At 40.5% G+C, this 22,608-nt stretch overlaps 1 protein-coding gene across 1 annotated transcript in view; it reads right to left on the minus strand.

Moving 5' to 3' along the window:
• Positions 1 to 2,603: 2,603 nt before the first annotated feature.
• LOC140065866 (uncharacterized) overlaps positions 2,604 to 22,608 on the minus strand; it is a 111,522-nt gene continuing 91,517 nt past the window's right edge. Inside the window, exons 22-31 of the mRNA XM_072113426.1 lie at positions 19,473 to 19,631; positions 13,267 to 13,425; positions 12,514 to 12,672; positions 9,449 to 9,607; positions 8,481 to 8,639; positions 7,417 to 7,575; positions 5,889 to 6,047; positions 4,823 to 4,981; positions 2,887 to 3,045; positions 2,604 to 2,635 (exon numbers count right to left, since the gene is read on the minus strand). Of these exons, the coding sequence (XP_071969527.1) occupies positions 2,604 to 2,635; positions 2,887 to 3,045; positions 4,823 to 4,981; positions 5,889 to 6,047; positions 7,417 to 7,575; positions 8,481 to 8,639; positions 9,449 to 9,607; positions 12,514 to 12,672; positions 13,267 to 13,425; positions 19,473 to 19,631 (1,463 nt within the window). The remainder of the gene's footprint in view (positions 2,636 to 2,886; positions 3,046 to 4,822; positions 4,982 to 5,888; positions 6,048 to 7,416; positions 7,576 to 8,480; positions 8,640 to 9,448; positions 9,608 to 12,513; positions 12,673 to 13,266; positions 13,426 to 19,472; positions 19,632 to 22,608) is intronic.

Consider the following 22,608-nt stretch of genomic DNA (forward strand, 5'->3'; position numbering starts at 1 on the left):
GAGTCGGAGAGAAGAGTTGGAGCAGGCGGAAAAAGTAATTTTTTTGGCGCCGCCAGCTAATAAATAGGTCGGAGAGCAGAACATGCGGTGTAAGCGCCACAAAACTGGCGGATGCCCCATAGTAAATGTCCCCCAATGTTTACACTACATTTATGTAGATACCATGAGAATACAATGTTAGGCTACATTCACACAAACGTATGGGGGACATATATACGGCGTATATACTGTATGTCCCCTATACATTTTAAAGGCCTCTCGGTGCCGTACGGGAGTGGTACGGTGCGGCACACATTTGGCAACGTACCGTCCCATAGCCTGTAGAAGGATAGGACATGACCTATCTTTTCTACGGAATATGGCACCGTGCGCTGTATATTCCTATGGAGAGGGGCGGGGCTGAGCACCGCTCTCCCCTCCTCTACCCAGGGTCGATGTGTGAATGTAGCCTTAGGCTGCGGTCACACAGTGCATTTACATACATTACATAAATGGGAATTTCGAAAAAGGCTTTGAAAGGCTAAAGAGTCTATAGAGAGCTTGTGTATCCTGTGTGAGAGAATGCAGAGAGTCCTCTGCTCACTCCGGGTCTTGTATATTTATTGGATATAACCAGAATGTGTGTCCTACCTGCAGCTCCAACCAATGGTGGGAACTGGGCTGATTTCAAGATTAGTGTTGGTCTCAGCAGTCAGACATCCACTAACCTCATTGTTATCCATATCCTATAGATAAACTATGACACTAAAAGGTAGGAACAAAAGCATTCTTGCTAGATACTGTACCTGATGAAAGTTGACTCGTCATGTTAGAGGCCAATGATGTCCTAGAAGTCACCATCGTGGTTGGTTGTGTAGAATTAGGAGGATGTGAGGAAAGACTTGTAGCAGTAGATGATGGAGTAGTCACATTACTTGCGGACACTGGGAACACTGTGCTTGTACCTTAAATAGGAAAAACAGATTCTAAAAATATCCTTAAATGTATTGCTGTATTGCTAACATAAGATTTAACATCTTAAAGGACACCTGTCATCAGGTCTCTGCCACTAGTCCTGCCACTACTACCATTTGGAGCAGCTCACAAGGATCCATCCCAGCCTTTATCTAGTTATTTCATACATGAATCATTGTAATATAATCATTTCTTTATTATGTAAATGAGGCTGGTCACATGGTCAGGGGCAGTGATGTCACCCCTATTCCCCCTCCCCTCTCCTCCCCCTGCTCATGTCTGTGTGTAAAGTCTAGTAATGTATAGTTAGTGTCTGTGCTGCATCCGCTGACATGCTGCATGCTCCTAATACACATGTGAGAGACACAGACATCAGCTACACAAGTACCTGACATGTTCTGCTATATCATGGCTGCCTGGAGCTGTTGTATCTCTCCTATACACACACAGTCTGCAGGGGGCACCAGCACCAGGAAGCACCAGGAGGAGCCATTGCACCATTATACAGCCTCACACCATTATACAGGCTGTCAGTCAAGCACTGGGGGTGTGGCTGTGCCTCCCACTCATGAATAAGGTGGACAGCTTGAATATGCTAATGCCTCATTGGACATTTCACAGGTCATTTGCATACAGCTTTAGGACCTCATTGCTTAGGTTTACAGCCATGTAGAGGGACAATGAAGGGGCAGAGGCAATGCTCTCTAATGGCAGTTTATAAAAATATATTTAGTTTAGGGGGTTATTTTGCATGACGGGTTCTCTTTAAGGACACGGCCTAAAACGTCCTTCAGAGCACAGCACTATGGGCACGATGATACATATTTTGTGTGTGTATGTGTGGGGTTATTTTGTACTATATATACTATATACTTTTATACTAAATATTATTATGTATAGTTGATATCATTTTATATATTGACTATTTTGTTTATTTATTTGTATGTATGTATTTTTTTTAAAACTTTAACTTTTTGCATTGTCCCACTATACTTTGGATACATTTATCCCTTATACAAGACATTGTAGTACTTCTGTACCGCTATGTGTTGTATATGTTAGTGTTTTACTAACAGTTTGCCTATTAGAACCTAACAGGCCTAACAGGCCACCGTACATGGCCGACACACAGGTCTTAAGCCATAGCAACCCTCTGGTACCCCCCAATTGCATTATGACGCTTATTTTTATATAATGAGAATTTTCGAAATAGGCTTTGAAAAGCTAAAGAGTCTATAGAGAGCTTGTGTATCCTGTGTGAGAAAATGCAGAGAGTCCTGTGCTCACTCCGGGTCTTGTATAGTTATTGGATATAACACCAGAATGTGTGTCCTACCTGCAGCACCAACCAATGGTGGGAACTGGGCTGATTTCTAGATTATTGTTGGTCTCAGCAGTCAGACATCCACTAACCTCATTTTTATCCATATCCTATAGATCAGTGATGGCGAACCTATGGCACGGGTGCCAGAGGTGGCACTCAGAGCCCATTTTGTGGGCACCCGGGCCATCACCCCAGCACACCAGACAAGACTCAAAGAATTTTCCTGCAGTTCCAAGCAACTTAAAAGATGCTGCTTTCAGTCATATTTTGATACTTTCTTCGCTACTTGGGACTGTAGGAAGAGGGAGATTTAGACAGGGTTGAATTATTTTAGGACCTCCTGCTGGCCCTCCGATCCTGGGTACAGAGGGACACTGGAAAGAAGCTAAAATGATGAAAGTTTTCCATCTTTCTACTGTGTTGCTGTCCTCAGGAGGCCAATATGATTGAAAGTTGTTGAACAGGGAACAATAGGTTACTGTTTTAATTTTTGGTTGGCACCTTGCGATAATTAAGGGGGGTTTTGGGTTGCAGTTTGGGTACTAGGCGTCTAAAAGGTTCGCCATCACTGCTATAGATAAACTACGACACTAAAAGTTGTACTGTACCTGATGAAAGTTGAGTCGTCATGTTAGAGGCCAATGATGTCCCAGAAGTCACCATCGTGGTTGGTTGTGTGGAATTAGGAGGATGTGAGGAAAGACTTGTAGCATTAGATGATGAAGTAGTCACATTACTGGCAGACACTGGGGACACTGTGCTTGTACCTTAAATAGGAAAAAAAAATGTGAGTCTCATAGATTCTAAAAATATCCTTAAATTTAGTAGAATTTAAGTTTTCTACTAACTAATCCACAATCATGAACACCTGGTCTAATATATTGAGTGTGAAGATGAGTTAAAGGAGTTGTCCAGGTTTGTATTGTGATCTGTAGGATACAGGATAAATATCTGATTTGTGGGTGTTTTTTTTGCTGTAACCCCCATTGTCACATAAACAAGGGTCCAATTCTAATTGATGGATTGGCCACGATTTCTTCATTTTATTGATGGAGTGGCAGGTTGTGCAGTCTTCCTCCATTGGGAACGTTACGGTACAGTGTTACAGTATCTCCAGTCATCTCATATATGAGAGTTCTCGCCAACTTCCAGGTCTTGTAAAGTTATTTTTATGTAAAGGCATATCTATATATATATATAAAAACCTGCCGCTCCATTCATGAGCATTTACACAGCATTTACGTAAACGCAATGTTTTGATTGAATTTAAAGAAGTAACATGGGAACGCGACATGAGGCTGTTGTTTTTACATTGCGTCTACAATAAGTTAACATCTCGTTGGTTTAAAACACATTTGCGTAAACGTAATATTTTCCTATCATTTAAGAATTGCAATATGAAAAGAATGTTAGACTGCAGTCACATGTGTTTCTATCACATTAACACTGCATTGAGCAATCCACGTTTACATAAATGCAATGCTGCAAAGCGAACATGATAATTACACCACAGTAAATTCTGTGTGAATGCTGTATCAGGCTGCATCCACACAGTGCATTTACACTGCATTTACATCAAGTTAACATAATAGCGTATTTACGGTAACTTAATTTAAACACAATGGCCGACATTTATGAAAATGTTTCCCCCAGTTTTCTTTCTGACTATGCACTGGAAAGAAAGTGCAAACTTCTTGTAGATGTAATTATGAAGTGTTACAGCTGCACTGTGCCCGACAAGACGACTTTACATTTAGGCACTGGCGCACCCAAGTGAGGCTACGTTAACACATTAAGGTCTTCAGACGCAGTTTTTGCTGTCCATACTAGGAGAGGAGTAAAAACAAGAGAAGGAGTAGCATCTTTCCATTATTTGTTCTCACCCATTAGCTACTGATAGAAGTATAATATGGCCTAAGGGATGTATAAAATGTCCATAATATACATGGAGTATAATCTAGCCCAGGCCAAAATATACCCGGGGTAAAATCCAGACCAGGCCAAAATATACCTACGGTATAATCTAGCCCAGGCCACTTTAATACTGTGTATAGTGTGAGGGCATTCTCTGGTCTGTTACACTGGAATTTTTTTGTCATATGCAGAATAGGGGATAACAATCTGATTGGTGGGTGTCTTACTGCAGGGACCCCCATAATCATGAGAACAAGGATACCATCCCTACAAATTAATGGAGCTGCAAGTTTAACATGTACTTTATCGCAACATATCAAACTGTTAGATTGTTGAAAACTTGATGAGCGCTACATTTCAGTACCTCCAGAGATCTCATGTATCTTCTGTGAGAGTGCAAATAGTAATGTGCTCACCAAACTCCAGATCTTGTATAGTCTCTGAATGTAACAGCAGAATACATGCTCTACCTGCAGCTCCAACCATTGCTGGGACTGTTTTTATCATTAATGATGGTCCACGTGGTTAGACGCCCACCTAACTGATTGTTATCCCATATCCTGTGGGCTATAAGAAAAAAAAAACTTAGGAAAACCTCTTGAAAGAAACCAATCTTGCCAGATGACGTACCTGAGGATGAGTGACTGGTCGTGTTGGAGGCCAATGATGTCCCAGAAGTCATCATCGTGGTTGGTTGTGTAGAATTAGAAGGACGTGAGGAAAGACTTGTAGCATTAGATGATGGAGTAGTCACATTAGTGGTAGACACTGGGGACGCTGTGCTTGTAACTGAAACAGGAAAGAAAATATTACTTAATGGGGCCCATTTAGAGAAGAATGAGCATACTCGTCCAAGCTTGATGCTCGTTCGAGTATTAGCGTACTCAAAATGGCTCGTTGCTCTGACGAGTATTTTGCCTGCTCGAGAACAAGCTTTCACTTAAGGAAACGCAGTGAAGAACACAGTGAACACAGGATCATTTAAGGATCATTTTAGTGAAGAACACATTGCAGATGTATAACACGGGTCATTCTCCTTTTTGAAGTTCCATGAATATTCCATTGAATAAAAAAAAAACAAGAAACAGGACTGACTTCCTTATTTCTCAATAAAATGACGGACGCAGGTTTTTTTTGCTCGTTTCTCGCTCTCCACCTTCAAAAATCCATAACTTTTTTTGAGGGCCTATTTTGTGCAGCACACATTTGGCAACGTACCGTCCCATAGCCTGTAGAAGGATAGGACATGACCTATCTTTCTACGGAATATGGCACCGTGCGTTGTATATTCCTATGGAGAGGGGCGGGGCTGAGCACCGCTCTCCCCTCCTCTACCAGGGGCCGATGTGTGAATGTAGCCTTAGGTTGCGGTCACACAGTGCATTTACATACATTACATAAATGGGAATTTTGAAATATGCTTTAAAAGGCTAAAGAATCCATAGGAGAGTGTGTGTATCCTGTGTGAGAGAATGCTGAGAGTCCTGTGCTCACTCCAGGTCTTGTATAGTTATTGGATATAACCAGAATGTGTGTCCTACCTGCAGCTCCAACCAATGGTGGGAACTGGGCTGATTTCAAGATTAGTGTTGGTCTCAGCAGTCAGACATCCACTAACCTCATTGTTATCCATATCCTATAGATAAACTATGACACTAAAAGTTAGGAAAAAAACCATTCTTGCTAGATACTGTACCTGATGAAAGTTGACTCGTCATGTTAGAGGCCAATGATGTCCTAGAAGTCACCATCGTGGTTGGTTGTGTAGAATTAGGAGGATGTGAGGAAAGACTTGTAGCAGTAGATGATGAAGTGGTCACATTACTGGCAGACACTGGGGACACTGTGCTTGTACCTTAAATAGGAAAAACAGATTCTAAAAATATCCTTAAATGTATTTCTGTATTGCTAACATTAGATTTAACATCTTAAGGAAACGGCCTAAAACGTCCTTCAGAGCACAGCACTATGGACACGATGATACAGATTTTGTGTGTGTGGGGGGGGTTATTTTATGCTATATATACTATATATTTTTATACTAAATATTATTATGTATAGTTGATATCATTTTATATATTGATTTTTTGTTTATTTATTTGTATATATGTATATTTTTTTAAACTTTAACTTTTTGCATTGTCCCACTATACTTTGGATACATTTATCCCTTATACAATACATTGTAGTACTTCTTTACCGCTATGTATTGTATATGTTAGTGTTTTACTGACAGTTTGCCTATTAGAACCAGCATTTGACTGGGCCTAACAGGCCACCGTACATGGCCGACACACAGGTCTTAAGCCATAGCACCCCTCTGGCACCCCCCAATTGCATTATGACGCTTATTTTTATATAATGGGAATTTCGAAATAGGCTTTGAAAAGCTAAAGAGTCTATAGAGAGCTTGTATATCCTGTGTGAGAGAATGCAGAGAGTCCTGTGCTCATTCCGGGTCTTGTATAGTTATTGGATATAACCAGAATGTGTGTCCTACCTGATGCTCCAACCAATGGTGGGAACTGGGCTGTTTTCAAGACTAGTGTTGGTCTCAGCAGTCAGACATCCACTAACCTCATTGTTATTCCATATCCTATAATGTCCATAAATGTCCATAATATACATGGAGTATAATCTAGCCCAGGCCAAAATATACCAGGGGTAAAATCCAGACCAGGTCAAAATATGTTTGGGGTACAATCTAGCCCAGGCCACTTTAATACTGTGTATAGTGTGAGGGCATTCTCTGGTCTGTTACACTGGAATTTTTTTGTCATATGTAGAATAGGGGATAACAATCTGATTGGTGGGTGTCTTACTGCAGGGACCCCCATAATCATGAGAACAAGGATACCATCCCTACTAATTAATGGAGCTGCAAGTTTAACATGTACTTTATCGCAACATATCAAACTGTTAGATTGTTGAAAACTTGATGAGCGCTACATTTCAGTACCTCCAGAGATCTCATGTATCTTCTGTGAGAGTGCAAATAGTAATGTGCTCACCAAACTCCAGATCTTGTATAGTCTCTGAATGTAACAGCAGAATACATGCTCTACCTGCAGCTCCAACCATTGCTGGGACTGTTTTTATCATTAATGATGGTCCACGTGGTTAGACGCCCACCTACCTGATTGTTATCCCATATCCTGTGGGCTATAAGAAAAAAAAACTTAGGAAAACCTCTTAAAAGAAAACAATCTTGCCAGATGACGTACCTGAGGATGAGTGACTGGTCGTGTTGGAGGCCAATGATGTCCTAGAAGTCATCATCGTGGTTGGTTGTGTAGAATTAGAAGGACGTGAGGAAAGACTTGTAGCATTAGACGATGGAGTAGTCACATTAGTGGTAGACACTGGGGACGCTGTGCTTGTACCTGAAACAGGAAAGAAAATATTACTTAATGGGGCCCATTCAGAGAAGAATGAGCATACTCGTCCAAGCTTGATGCTCGTTCGAGTATTAGCGTACTCAAAATGGCTCATTGCTCGGACGAGTATTTCGCCAGCTCGAGAACAAGCTTTCACTTAAGGAAACGCAGTGAAGAACAGTGAAGAACACAGGATCATTTAAGGATCATTTTAGTGAAGAACACATTGCAGATGTATAACACGGGTCATTCTCCTTTTTGAAGTTCCATGAATATTCCATTGAATAAAAAAAAAAACAAGAAACAGGACTGACTTCCTTATTTCTCAATAAAATGACGGACGCAGGTTTTTTTTTGCTCGTTTCTCGCTCTCCACCTTCAAAAATCCATAACTTTTTTTGAGGGCCTATTTTGTGCAGCACACATTTGGCAACGTACCGTCCCATAGCCTGTAGAAGGATAGGACATGACCTATCTTTCTACGGAATATGGCACCGTGCGTTGTATATTCCTATGGAGAGGGGAGGGGCTGAGCACCGCTCTCCCCTCCTCTACCAGGGGCCGATGTGTGAATGTAGCCTTAGGTTGCGGTCACACAGTGCATTTACATACATTACATAAATGGGAATTTTCGAAATATGCTTTGAAAGGCTAAAGAATCTATAGGAGAGTGTGTGTATCCTGTGTGATAGAATGCAGAGAGTCCTGTGCTCACTCCGGGTCTTGTATAGTTATTGGATATAACCAGAATGTGTGTCCTACCTGCAGCTCCAACCAATGGTGGGAACTGGGCTGATTTCAAGATTAGTGTTGGTCTCAGCAGTCAGACATCCACTAACCTCATTGTTATTCCATATCCTATAGATAAACTATGAAGTTAGGAAAGAAACCATTCTTGCTAGATACTGTACCTGATGAAAGTTGACTCGTCATGTTAGAGGCCAATGATGTCCTAGAAGTCACCATCGTGGTTGGTTGTGTAGAATTAGGAGGACGGGAGGAAAGACTTGTAGCAGTAGATGATGGAGTAGTCACATTAGTGGTAGACACTGGGGACACTGTGCTTGTACCTTAAATAGGAAAAAAAATATGACTCTCACAGATTCTAAAAATATCCTTAAATGTATTTCTGTATTGCTAACATTAGATTTAACATCTTAAGGAAACGTCCTAAAACGTCCTTCAGAGCACAGCACTATGGACACGATGATACATATTTTGTGTGCGTGTGTGGGGGGGTTATTTTGTACTATATATACTATATATTTTTATACTAAATATTATTATGTATAGTTGATATCATTTTATATATTGATTTTTTGTTTATTTATTTGTATGTATGTATTTTTTTTAAACTTTAACTTTTTGCATTGTCCCACTATACTTTGGATACATTTATCCCTTATACAAGATATTGTAGTACTTGTGTACCGCTATGTATTGTATATGTTAGTGTTTTACTGACAGTTTGCCTATTAGAACCTAACAGGTCTAACAGGCCACCGTACATGGCCGACACACAGGTCTTAAGCCATAGCACCCCTCTGGCACCCCCCAATTGCATTATGACGCTTATTTTTATATAATGGGAATTTCGAAATAGGCTTTGAAAAGCTAAAGAGTCTATAGAGAGCTTGTGTATCCTGTGTGAGAGAATGCAGAGAGTCCTGTGCTCATTCCGGGTCTTGTATAGTTATTGGATATAACCAGAATGTGTGTCCTACCTGATGCTCCAACCAATGGTGGGAACTGGGCTGATTTCAAGATTAGTGTTGGTCTCAGCAGTCAGACATCTACTAACCTCATTGTTATCCATATCCTATAGATAAACTATGACACTAAAAGGTAGGAAAAAAACCATTCTTGCTAGATACTGTACCTGATGAAAGTTGACTCGTCATGTTAGAGGCCAATGATGTCCTAGAAGTCACCATCGTGGCTGGTTGTGTAGAATTAGGAGGATGTGAGGAAAGACTTGTAGCGGTAGATGATGAAGAGGTCACATTACTTGCGGACACTGGGGACACTGTGCTTGTACCTTAAATAGGAAAAACAGATTCTAAAAATTTCCTTAAATGTATTGCTGTATTGCTAACATTAGATTTAACATCTTAAAGGACACCTGTCATCAGGTCTCTGCCACTAGTCCTGTCACTACTACCTTTTGGAGCAGCTCACAAGGATCCCATCCCAGCCTTTATCTAGTTATTTCATACATTAATCATTGTAATATAATCATTTCTTTATTATGTAATTGAGGCTGGTCACATGGTCAGGGGCAGTGATGTCACCCCTGTTCCCCCTCCCCTCTCCTCCCCCTGCTCATGTCTGTGTGTAAAGTATAGTAATGTATAGTTAGTGTCTGTGCTGCATCCGCTGACATGCTGCATCCTCCTAATACACATGTGAGAGACACAGACATCAGCTACACAAGTACCTGACGTGTTCTGCTATATCATGGCTGCCTGGAGCTGTTGTATCTCTCCTATACACACACAGTCTGCAGGGGGCACCAGCACCAGGAAGTACCAGGAGAAGCCATTACACCATTATACAGCCTCACACCATTATACAGGCTGTCAGTCATGCACTGGGGGTGTTGCTGTGCCTCCCACTCTTGAATAAGCTGGACAGCTTGAATATGCTAATGACTCATTGGACATTTCACAGCTCATTTGCATACAGCTTTAGGACCTCATTGCTTAAGTTTACAGGCATGTAGAGGGACAATGAAGGGACAGAGGCAATGCTCTCTAATGGCAGTTTATAAAAATATATTTAGTTTAGGGGGTTATTTTTCATGACGGGTTCTCTTTAAGGACACGGCCTAAAATGTCCTTCAGAGCACAGCACTATGGACACGATGATACATATTTTGTGTGTGTATGTGTGGGGTTATTTTGTACTATATATACTACCGTATATTCCGGCGTATAAGACGACCTGGTGTATAAGACGACCCCCCTACTTTCCTGTTTAAAATATAGAGTTTAAGATATATTCGCCGTATAAGACTACCCCTTTTCCAACGCATACAAAACACCGGTAAAAATTAAAAAAAAAAAAAACTGATTTGAATTTAACATGGTCCTTTTTTTAATGTAAATTCTTATGACATGCAGGTATATAGCAGGAAAACTGTCGCTCATAAACATAAGGCATACAACAACAACATTACCATTACAGCACAGCCCCCAGTAGTATACAGCACAGCCCCCAGTAGTATACAGCACAGCCCCCAGTAGTATACAGCACAGCCCCCAGTAGTATACAGCACAGTCCCCAGTAGTATACAGCACTGCCCCCAGTAGTATACAGCCAGCCCAGCATTAATAGAAAATAATAAACTTATATACTCACCCTCCGGTGGCCCCGACCTGCAGCGCTGCTCCCCCGATGTCCGCGTGGGTCCTCTTCTGGCTTCGGCGCCCGTCTTCTGTCTTCACTAACTTCGTGCCGGGCGCCGCCATTGTTCTCCCCTGGACGGCGCCTAGTATGACGCGCCGCTGCTGACGTCATACTAGGCGCCGCCCCGGGGAAAAGCATGGCGGCGCCCAGCAGAAGAAAGAAGACTAACGGAGGGTGAGTATGCACCCCGATGTCTTTTTGAGGCTGCTGGCAGCTTTTTGAAGCTGCCGGCAGCCATCGCTGTGCAAACACACGCGATCAGTGCTAGCACCGATCGCGGGTGTTACCGGTAAGACTTTGCTGCAATATGCAGCAAAGACTTACCGGCTATGGAGAGGGCTCAGCCCGTGAGCCCTCTCCATGCACCGGGACTCGCCGTATAAGACGATTACCGGCGTATAAGACGACCCCAGAGAAGACAGAAGATTTTTCTGTCTTCAAAAGTCATCTTATACGCCGGTATATACGGTATATATTTTTATACTAAATATTATTATATATAGTTGATGTCATTTTATATATTGACTATTTTGTTTATTTATTTGTATGTATGTATGTATTTTTAAAAAACTTTTACTTTTTGCATTGTCCCACTATACTTTGGATACATTTATCCCTTATACAAGACATTGTAGTACTTCTGTACCGCTATGTATTGTATATGTTAGTGTTTTACTAACAGTTTGCCTATTAGAACCTAACAGGTCTAACAGGCCACCGTACATGGCCGACACACAGGTCTTAAGCCATAGCAACCATCTGGCACCCCCCAATTGCATTATGACGCTTATTTTTATATAATGAGAATTTCGAAATAGGCTTTGAAAAGCTAAAGAGTCTATAGAGAGCTTGTGTATCCTGTGTGAGAGAATGCAGAGAGTCCTGTGCTCATTCCGGGTCTTGTATAGTTATTGGATATAACCAGAATGTGTGTCCTACCTGATGCTCCAACCAATGGTGGGAACTGGGCTGATTTCTAGATTAGTGTTGGTCTCAGCAGTCAGACATCCACTAACCTCATTGTTATTCCATATCCTATAGATCAGTGATGGCGAACCTATGGCACGGGTGCCAGAGGTGGCACTCTGAGCCCATTTTGTGGGCACCCGGGCCATCACGCCAGCACACCAGACAGGACTCAAAGAATCTTCCTGCAGTTCCAAGCAACTTAAAAGATGCTGCTTTCAGTCATATTTTGATACTTTCTTCGCTACTTGGGACTGTAGGAAGAGGGAGATTTAGACAGGGTTGAATTATTTTAGGACCTCCTGCTGGCCCTCCGATCCTGGGTACAGAGGGACACTGGAAAGAAGCTAAAATGATGAAAATTTTCCATCTTTCTACTGTGTTGCTGTCCTCAGGAGGCCAATATGATTGAAAGTTGTTGAACAGGGAGCAATAGGTTACTGTTTTAATTTTTGGTTGGCACCTCGCGATAATTAAGGGGGGTTTTGGGTTACAGTTTGGGTACTCGGCAACTAAAAGGTTCACCATCACTGCTATAGATAAACTATGACACTAAAAGTTGTACTGTACCTGATGAAAGTTGACTCGTCATGTTAGAGGCCAATGATGTCCTAGAAGTCACCATCGTGGTTGGTTGTGTGGAATTAGGAGGATGTGAGGTAACACTTGTAGCATTAGATGATGGAGTAGTCACATTACTGGCAGACACTGGGGACACTGTGTTTGTACCTTAAATAGGAAAAAAATGTGAGTCTCGTAGATTCTAAAAATATCCTTAAATTTAGTAGAATTTAAGTTTTCTACTAACTAAGCCACAATCATGAACACCTGGTCTAATATATTGAATGTGAAGATGAGAGGAGTTGTCCAGGTTTGTATTGTGATGCCCCATCTGGAGGATACAGGATAAATATCTGATTTGTGGGTGCCTTTTTGCTGTAACCCCCATTGTCACATAAACAAGGGTCCGATTCTAATTGATGGATTGGCCACAATTTCTTCATTTTATTGATGGAGCGGCAGGTTGTGCAGTCTTCCTCACGCTCCATTTGGAATGTTACGGTATAGTGTTATGGTATCTCCAGTAATCTCATATATAAGGGTTCTCGCCAACTTCCAGGTCTTGTAAAGTTATTGAATGTAAAGGCATAACACATGCTCTACCTGCCGCTCCAACCATTGGTGGGACTATTTTTATCATTAATGATGGTGCAAGTAGTTAGACGCCCACCTACCTGATTGTTATCCCATATCCTGTGGGCTGTAAGATAAAAAAAATTAGGAAAACCTCTTGAAATAAACCAATCTTTCCAGAGGATGTACCTGAGGATGACTGACTGGTCATGTTGGAGGCCAATGATGTCCCAGAAATCATCATCGTGGTTGGTTGTGTAGAATTAGAAGGACGTGAGGAAAGACTTGTAGCATTAGACGATGCAGTAGTCACATTAGTGGTAGACACTGGGGACGCTGTGCTTGTACCTGAAACAGGAAAGAATATATTTAAAGGGGTATTCTCGCCTGGGCATTCACATTCAGTTTCACTAATCTTCCATTTATAAACATTTCTTCAATTAGATGTTATTAAAAAAAATATTCCTGTGTGAAGATAATTTCTCATAAATGTAGTCATTCTGTCCCTTAGAAACGAAATGGCTTCCTCGGTTACGACCACGTCACACTCTGGCAGCAGTGGCCAGACATGAGCTATTGAGTCTTGTCTGACCTCCTGGATTCAGCAATCATTACCACAGGACGGCTGTGGGTCATGTAGTAAATCCCGGACATTTCATATATAAAAGCAATTTGTTTCTTTGTGCAATTCCTCCAGCAGACGTGGCCGTATCCGAGGAAGCCATGTCGTTTCTAAGGGACAAAATGACTACATTTACGAGCAATTATCTTCACACAGGAACATTTTTTTTAATAACATCTAATTGAAGAAATGTTTATATATGGCAGATTTATCAAACTGAATGTGAATGCCCAGGCGAGAATACCCCTTTAACTTAATAGGGCCCATTTACTAAGGCTTTGCACCACTTTGCGACACACTTTTTTCAGACTGTGCTCTATTTTCAATAGGAAATTCTCTTGCACAGGTATGTAAGTAGCAGGTGCGTTGCGATTGTGTCGCACGTGACCCTTTTGGCGCAGCTGCGTTGGCTTCCATGCAACACAGTTTACTGATTCGGGCTGAGCGCGGGATTTAAGTTTCAAATTGTGTCACAAGCCCTAATTCTAACATGCACCACTAAAAAGATGGTGAACTCTGTCAGACCTGAGCGGTGACAACAAAGACAAGTTTCTTAAAAATACTCAGGATAACAAATTAAAACATTCTCTAAGTCAGTGGTTCTCAACCTTTCTAATGCTGTGACCCCAGCAATACAGTTCCTCATGTTGCGGTGACCCCAAACCATGTACAAGAATATAACCACTATAATACTGCCCCCCTATGTACAAGACTATAACTACTATAATACTGCCCCCTATGTACAAGAATATAACTACTATAATACTGCCCCCTATGTACAAGAATATAACTACTATAATACTGCCCCTATGTACAGGAATATAACTACTATAATACTGCCCCCTATGTACAAGAATATAACTACTATAATACTGCCCCCTGTGTACAAGAATATAACTACTATAATACTGCCCCCTATGTACAGGAATATAACTACTATAATACTGCCCCCTATGTACAAGAATATAACTACTATAATACTGCCCCCTATGTACAAGAATATAACTACTATAATACTGCCTCCTATGTACAAGAATATAACTACTATAATACTGACCCCTATGTACAGGAATATAACTACTATAATACTGCCCCTATGTACAAGAATATAACTACTATACTACTGCCCCCTATGTACAGGAATATAACTACTATAATACTGCCCCCTATGTACAAGAATATAACTACTATAATACTGCCCCCTATGTACAGGAATATAACTACTATAATACTGCCCCCTATGTACAGGAATATAACTACTATAATACTGCACCCTATGTACAGGAATATAACTACTATAATACTGCCCCTATGTACAAGAATATAACTACTATAATACTGCCCCTATGTACAAGAATATAACTACTATAATACTGCCCCTATGTACAAGAATATATCTACTATAATACTGCCCCTATGTACAAGTATATAACTACTATAATACTGCCCCCTACTTACAAGAATATAACTACTATAATACTGCCTCCTATGTACAAGACTATAACTACAATAATACTGCTCCCTATGTACAGGAATATAACTACTATAATACTGCCCCCAATGTACAAGAATGTAACTACTATAATACTGCCCCCTATGTAAAAGGATATAACTACAATTATACTGCTCCCTATGTACAGGAATATAACTACTATAATACTGCCCCTATGTACAAGAATATAACTACTATAATACTGCACGATATGTATAAGACTATAAGTACTATAATACTGCTCTATATGTACAAACCTATCACTACTATAATACTGTCCCTATGTACAAGACTATAACTACTATAATACTGCCCCCTATGTACAAACCTATCACTACTATAATACTGCCCCCTATGTACAAGACTATAACTACTATAATACTGCCACCTATATACAAGAATATAACTACTATAATACTGCCCCCTATATACAAGGATATAACTACTATAATACTGGCCCTATGTACAAGAATATTTCTACTATAATACTGTCCCCTATGTACAGGAATATAATTACTATAATACTGTCCCCTATGTACAGGAATATAATTACTATAATACTGCCCCCTATGTACAGGAATATAACTAATATAATACTGCCCCCTATGTACAAGAATATAACTACTATAATACTGCCCCCTATGTACAAGAATATAACTACTATAATACTGCCCCCCTATGTACAAGAATATAACTACTATAATACTGCCCCCCTATGTACAAGAATATAACTACTATAATACTGCCCCCCTATGTACAAGAATATAACTACTATAATACTGCCCCCCTATGTACAAGAATATAACTACTATAATACTGCCCCCTATGTACAAGAATATAACTACTATAATTCTGCCCCCTGTGTAGAAGAATATAACTACTATAATACTGCCCCCTGTGTAGAAGAATATAACTACTATAATACTGCCCCCTATGTACAAGAATATAACTACTATAATACTGGCAACTATGTACAAGAATATCACTGCCATAATACTGCCCCTATGTACAAGAATATAACTACTATAATACTGCCCCCTACTTACAAGAATATAACTACTATAATACTGCCTCCTATGTACAAGACTATAACTACTATAATACTGCCCCTATGTACAAGAATATAACTACTATAATACTGCCCCCTATGTACAGGAATATAACTAATATAATACTGCCCCTATGTACAAGAATATAACTACTATAATACTGCCCCTATGTACAAGAATATAACTACTATAATACTGCCCCTATGTACAAGAATATATCTACTATAATACTGCCCCTATGTACAAGTATATAACTACTATAATACTGCCCCCTACTTACAAGAATATAACTACTATAATACTGCCTCCTATGTACAAGACTATAACTACAATAATACTGCTCCCTATGTACAAGAATATAACTACTATAATACTGGCAACTATGTACAAGAATATCACTGCCATAATACTGCCCCTATGTACAAGAATATAACTACTATAATACTGCCCCTATGTACAAGAATATAACTACTATAATACTGTCCCCTATGTACAAGAATATAACTACTATAATACTGCCCCTATGTACAAGAATATAACTACTATAATACTGCCCCTATGTACAAGAATATAACTACTATAATACTGCCTCCTATGTACAAGTATATAACTACTATAATACTGCCCCCTATGTACAAGAATATAACTACTATAATACTGCCCCCTATGTACAGGAATATAACTACTATAATACTGGCAACTATGTACAAGAATATCACTGCCATAATACTGCCCCCTATGTACAAGAATATAACTACTATAATACTGCCACCTATGTACAGGAATATAACTACTATAATACTGCCCCCTAGTTCTAGTTCCCCCTCCTACCAAGGGCCGGCTCCAGGTTTTAGTTAGGCCCCTGGACGACAGAGCCTCAGGGGGCTTCTTTGCAGTGAACTCACGTGACAGTATTTAAAATTCAGAATCTCAAACAGTCTCCTGTTCCCCGAAATATTCCCTAGTTTATCATCCCAAACAGCCGTATCATGGTCAGGGCAGTTTTGAGGTCATTTAACCAACAGGACGAGCCTATAAATGTGTGCCCCTCCCCTCTGCCAACTAATTAAACTAAGGCTTCAACTCAGCTGCTGCAGAACCTCATAATACACCCCTGAGCTGCTGCGAAACCTCATAATACACCCCCTCAACTGCAGCAGAACCTCATAATACACCCCTGAGCTGCTGTGGAACTTAAAAATACACATCTCAGCTGCTGCGGAACCTCATAATACGCAGTTCAGCTGCTGCAGAACCTCCTAATACACATCACTGCTGACACAGAACCCTCTCTCCTTTTCATGTACATACAAACCAACAGACAGTCATTCATGCAGCAAGTATAGCTACATGCAGATACATACATACAAGCATGGAGACAAACACACACAGACAGATACATACAGATACACATGCAGGCAAACACATCATCACACAAACCATACACTCACTATATGGATCAGTTATACACATCCATACATGTCACATACCATCACACTCCCTGTTGTGTCTGCAGCAGCCCTGGTATCACACGGAGGAGTCTTCAGGCTTTACTCCTCCACCTCTTTGTCCTGATTTCTGAGCTGCCAGACTTCTGCTTTACTGCAGCTCCGCTAGTTTTCATCCCACCTCCTGCCCCCAATTCAGGTCCCCCCTCCTGCCCCCACTTTTGGTCCCCCCTGCTGCCCCCAGTTCTAGTGCCCCCCTTCTGCCCCAGTTCTAGACCCCCCCCCTCCTGCCCCAAGTTATGGTGTGTCCCCCTCCTCCTGCCCCCAGTTATGCTGTGTCCCCCTCCTCCTGCCCCCAGTTATGGTGTGTGTCCCCTGCTGCTTCAAGTTGTAGTTTCTACTCATTATGAGCAGAGCAGCCCTGTTCGCGACCCACAGGTTGAGAACCGCTGCTCTAAGTCAATGTTATTAACAAAAATAAAGCGTTTCACAAAAATAATTCAAAACTGTCCGTATCAGTCCTGCTGTACACAATTTTGGTTACTCTTAGGAGATCCGGGTCAGGTATAACTTTGTTCATCTGTCTGACACTGAGAGCTGCTCTCTGCCTCTAACCCTCACCCTTGAATTTACGACACGCTTACACACAAACACACACTCACATTCTGTTGACAGCTGCATGAGGAGAATACAGCTACAGACAGATAATGTCTTTATCCAGGGGAGGGGGAGCCCCAGCAGATCTGACAGTGTGTGTTATAGATGAGCTACAACAGTATGTGTATGTTTGCCTATAATAGTAGAGCTGAGAATGTCATGTGTAATATCCATCTCATGGATCTCATCTATCTCTCTTTCTATGTTTCAGATACTAGTAAATGTTAAGAATCTAAATAAAAAAGTGTATATAAACCTGTACCCTGATAAGCTAAGCACATTGTCAGCACACAGCATCTCATAGCACTAGAGGGATCATGAAGTGTCTGCTTAGAAAGTCTCTGCTCACACTCTGTCATTTTACACTGGCCATCACTGAGAGAAAGGAGCTAAAAAGCAATAGAAGTGAGTAAATTTGTAAAGGGGTTTAAAATCATCTTTATTGTGAAAACATCACTGGGGAATTGAAAATTGAGTATTTTCTTTCATGGGCAAACCCCTTTAATGGAGGATTTGGCTCTGTTAAGTTAAGCAAGTCTTTTGTATATATGCTGCTGATAGTAGCATAATATGGCCTATGGCCAAAATATACCCGGAGTATAGTCTAGCCAGGGCCAAAATATACCCGGGGTATAGTCTAGCCAGGGCCAAAATATACCCGGGGTAAAATGCAGACCAGGCCAAAATATACCCGGAGTATAATCTAGCCCAGGCCAAAATATCCCCGGGGTAAAATGCAGACCAGGCCAAAATATACTTGGGGTATAATCTAGCCTAGGCCACCTTAACACTGGGTATAGTGTGACTGAGGGCATTCTCTGGTCTGCTACAGTGGAATTTTTTGATGAGCGCTATATTTCAGTACCTCCAGAGATCTCATGTATCTTCTGTGAGAGTGCAGATAGTAATGTGCTCACCAAACTCCAGATCTTGTATAGTCACTGAATGTAACAGCATTCTACCTGCAGCTCCAACCATTGGTGGGAATGGGACTGTTTTTATCATTAATGATGGTGCAAGTAGTTAGACGCCCACCTACCTGATTGTTATCCCATATCCTGTGGGCTGCAAGAAAAAAAAACTTGGGAAAACCTCTTGAAAGAAACCAATCTTCCCAGATGATGTACCTGAGGATGAGTGACTGGTCGTGTTAGAAGCCAATGATGTCCCAGAAGTCACCATTGTGATTGGTTGTGTAGAATTAGGAGGAAGTGAGGAAAGACTTGTAGCATTAGACGATGGAGTAGTCACATTAGTGGTAGACGCTGGGGACGCTGTGCTTGTACCTGAAACAGGAAAGAAAATATTACTTAATAGGGCCCATTTACTAAGGCTTTGCACCACTTTGCGACACACTTTTTTCGGACTGTGCTCTATTTTCAATGGGAAATCTACTTGCACAGGTATTTAACTATACCTGTTGCTATTGTGTCGCACGTGACCCTTCTTTTAGCTCGGCTGCGCTGGCTTCCATGTGACACAATTTAAGGGAGTTGCCGCCAAATGATCTGACTGGTTCGGACTGAGCGCAGGGTTTAACTTTCAAATTGTGTCACAGGCGCAAGCATTTACATGCACCACTAAAAATAAAATAAATACACCTTTATGTAATAAATACACCTTTATGTAATAAATACACCTTTATGTAATAAACATGGAGTTTTCTGCTAATAAAACCTCATGCAATGATTGATGTATCGTTTCCCCCTGTAACTGAGGCTCTTATAAGATGCCCCAGTTATAGGAGAAAAAATATAAATAAAAAAAAAGAAAATTTAAAAAACAAAAACAAATGGGGGACATTGAAAGTAAAAACACATACACAAAAAATATTGATAAATATTCATAAAAATACATTCACATTTCCCCATATAATAAAAAAAATTCCCATGCTACACTAGAAAAAACTAATAACTTTTTCATACTTTGATATACAGAACTGTGAGGGGTGTATTTTTTTTGATGTTTTCAATGTTATAATTTTTAGGACTGTGCTACCTTTTGATCAATTTTTATTGAATTGTTTATATTTTTCAAAATTGCAAAAAAGTGCCATTTTCGACTTTGGGCACTATTTTCCAGTACATGGTTAAACACAGTGATAAAATGTTATTATCTTTTGATAGATTGGGCATTTTCGGACTTAATGGGGCACATTTACTAAGGGTCCTGCGGCAGCGTATTCCTGAATATTTCCGTTTTGAGCTGAATTGCCCCGGGTCTTGGCGCACGCGATCGGATTGTGGTGCATCGCCACTCCGGCTTTCATGCGACAGAAAGCGAGGGGCATGGCCATCAGACAACCTGGCGGATTCGGACAAACCGTGGAATTTAAAAAAAGAATTGTGTCACATGATCAGCACTCACATGCATCAGGAAGAAGAAGGTGAACTCCGGCGGACCTCGGTGCAAAAGCCTGCTGGATATCTGGAACACAACCTTATTGAATCCCGGCAGACCTGAATCCACGTCCGACAATGCGCCGCGGGATCGCGACTGGATCGGGTAAGTAAATGTGCTCCAATGTGTTTGTGATTTTTTTATTATTATTTTTTTAAAAACTTTTTTTAATTTCTATTTTTACTATTTTCAGACTTCCTAGGGCACTTTAACCCTGCAAATCACCCATTGTAATGAATGGGTTAAACCTGGTCTTCGGAAAACCCAAAGCTGTCATGGCGACCGATCCCCAATGACGTCACAGGGTGCAATGATCGTCACGGCGCCGCCATCTTTTTGTGCAAGCACCAATATGCAGCAAAGACTTACCGGTTATGGAGAGGGCTCAGCCTGTAAGGGGATAAGGGGCTAAATTACCTATATCATTTGAAAAGATCATTGAGTTGTATATTTTTAAAGATCTGTTTTGTTTGTCCTTTTGCTTTGTTGTGTATTTTGTAGTGATGTGTTTTGTAACACTGTGGAAGAATTATACTCCCACACAAATTATATATTAACCCTTTAACGCTCTGCGCCGTAGCTCTACGGCGCAGAGGTATAGGGAATGTATGAAGAGGGCTCACGGGCTGAGTCCTCTTCATACAGAGGTGGGGTTGTTGCATATTGCAGCAAACCCCCACCGCTAATAACCGCGGTCGGTGCTTAATGGCTTCTGCAGATTCGTTACAATGAGCCAGTGGCTCATTGTAATGAATAAGCCGCAGAAATGCCATATATTGGAATACTGTAGTATTGCAGTAAATGGTAGGAACGATCTGACCATCTAGGGTTAATGTACCCTAGATGGTCTAGGAATTAGTGAAAAAAAAGTTAAAAAAATAAAAAAAATTAATAAAATATTAAAAATTCAAATCACCCCCCTTTCGTTAGAACTGATATAAAACATAATAAACAGTAAAAATCACAGACACATTAGGTATCGCCGCGTCCTAAAATGCCTGATCTATCAAAATATAAAAACAGTTACGGCCGGCGGTGACCTCCGAGACGGGAAATGGCGCCCAAATGTCCGAAATGCGACTTTTACACCTTTTTAGATCACATAAAAAATGGAATAAAAAATGATCAAAATGCAGCACAGACTTTAAAATGGTAGCAATGCAAACGTCGGTTCATTTTGCAAAAAATGACCCCTCACACAGCTCCGTGCGCCAAAGTATGAAAAAGTTATTAGCATCAGAAGATTCCGAATTTTTTTTCTTTTTTGTACACATTCGTTTAATTTTTGAAAATGTATTAAAACACAATAAAACCCGTATAAATTTGGTATCACTGCGATCGCACCGAACCAAAGAATAAAGCTGAGGTGTTATTTTGAGTGCACTGTCAAAGTCGTAAAAACTGAGGCCACAAGAAGGTGACGCGTTTTTTTAAAAAAAATTTTCCACATTTGGAATAAATAACATTACGGGAAAGTAAAATGTATTACGCACAAAATAAGCCCTCACACTGGTCTGTACACGTAAAAATGAAAAAGTTATGGATTTTTGAAGGTGGAGAGCGAGAGATGAGCGAAAAAACCCTACGTCCTTAAGGGGTTAATAGATATATATGGTGTACACTAAATAGGGTTTTCCTGACACTTCATGACATTTGTTCTCTGTTTGTAGAGTTGTGTTGGATGTTTTCCATATTGAACCAGAACCCCCCTTTAAATGTAAGAGTATGGAGAAAATTTCATTAAGAATTTGTAAAACTTAATTTTTAAATGTCTCCTTGTGATTCTAATTTTGTAGTTATAAAATTATTCTTTACAGGAACTATTACATATTAAGTGTAGTAAAGGTTGTGAAATTGCATAGA

Source organism: Engystomops pustulosus, chromosome 6 (genome assembly GCF_040894005.1).
Source record: "Engystomops pustulosus chromosome 6, aEngPut4.maternal, whole genome shotgun sequence".
Taxonomy (NCBI): domain Eukaryota; kingdom Metazoa; phylum Chordata; class Amphibia; order Anura; family Leptodactylidae; genus Engystomops; species Engystomops pustulosus.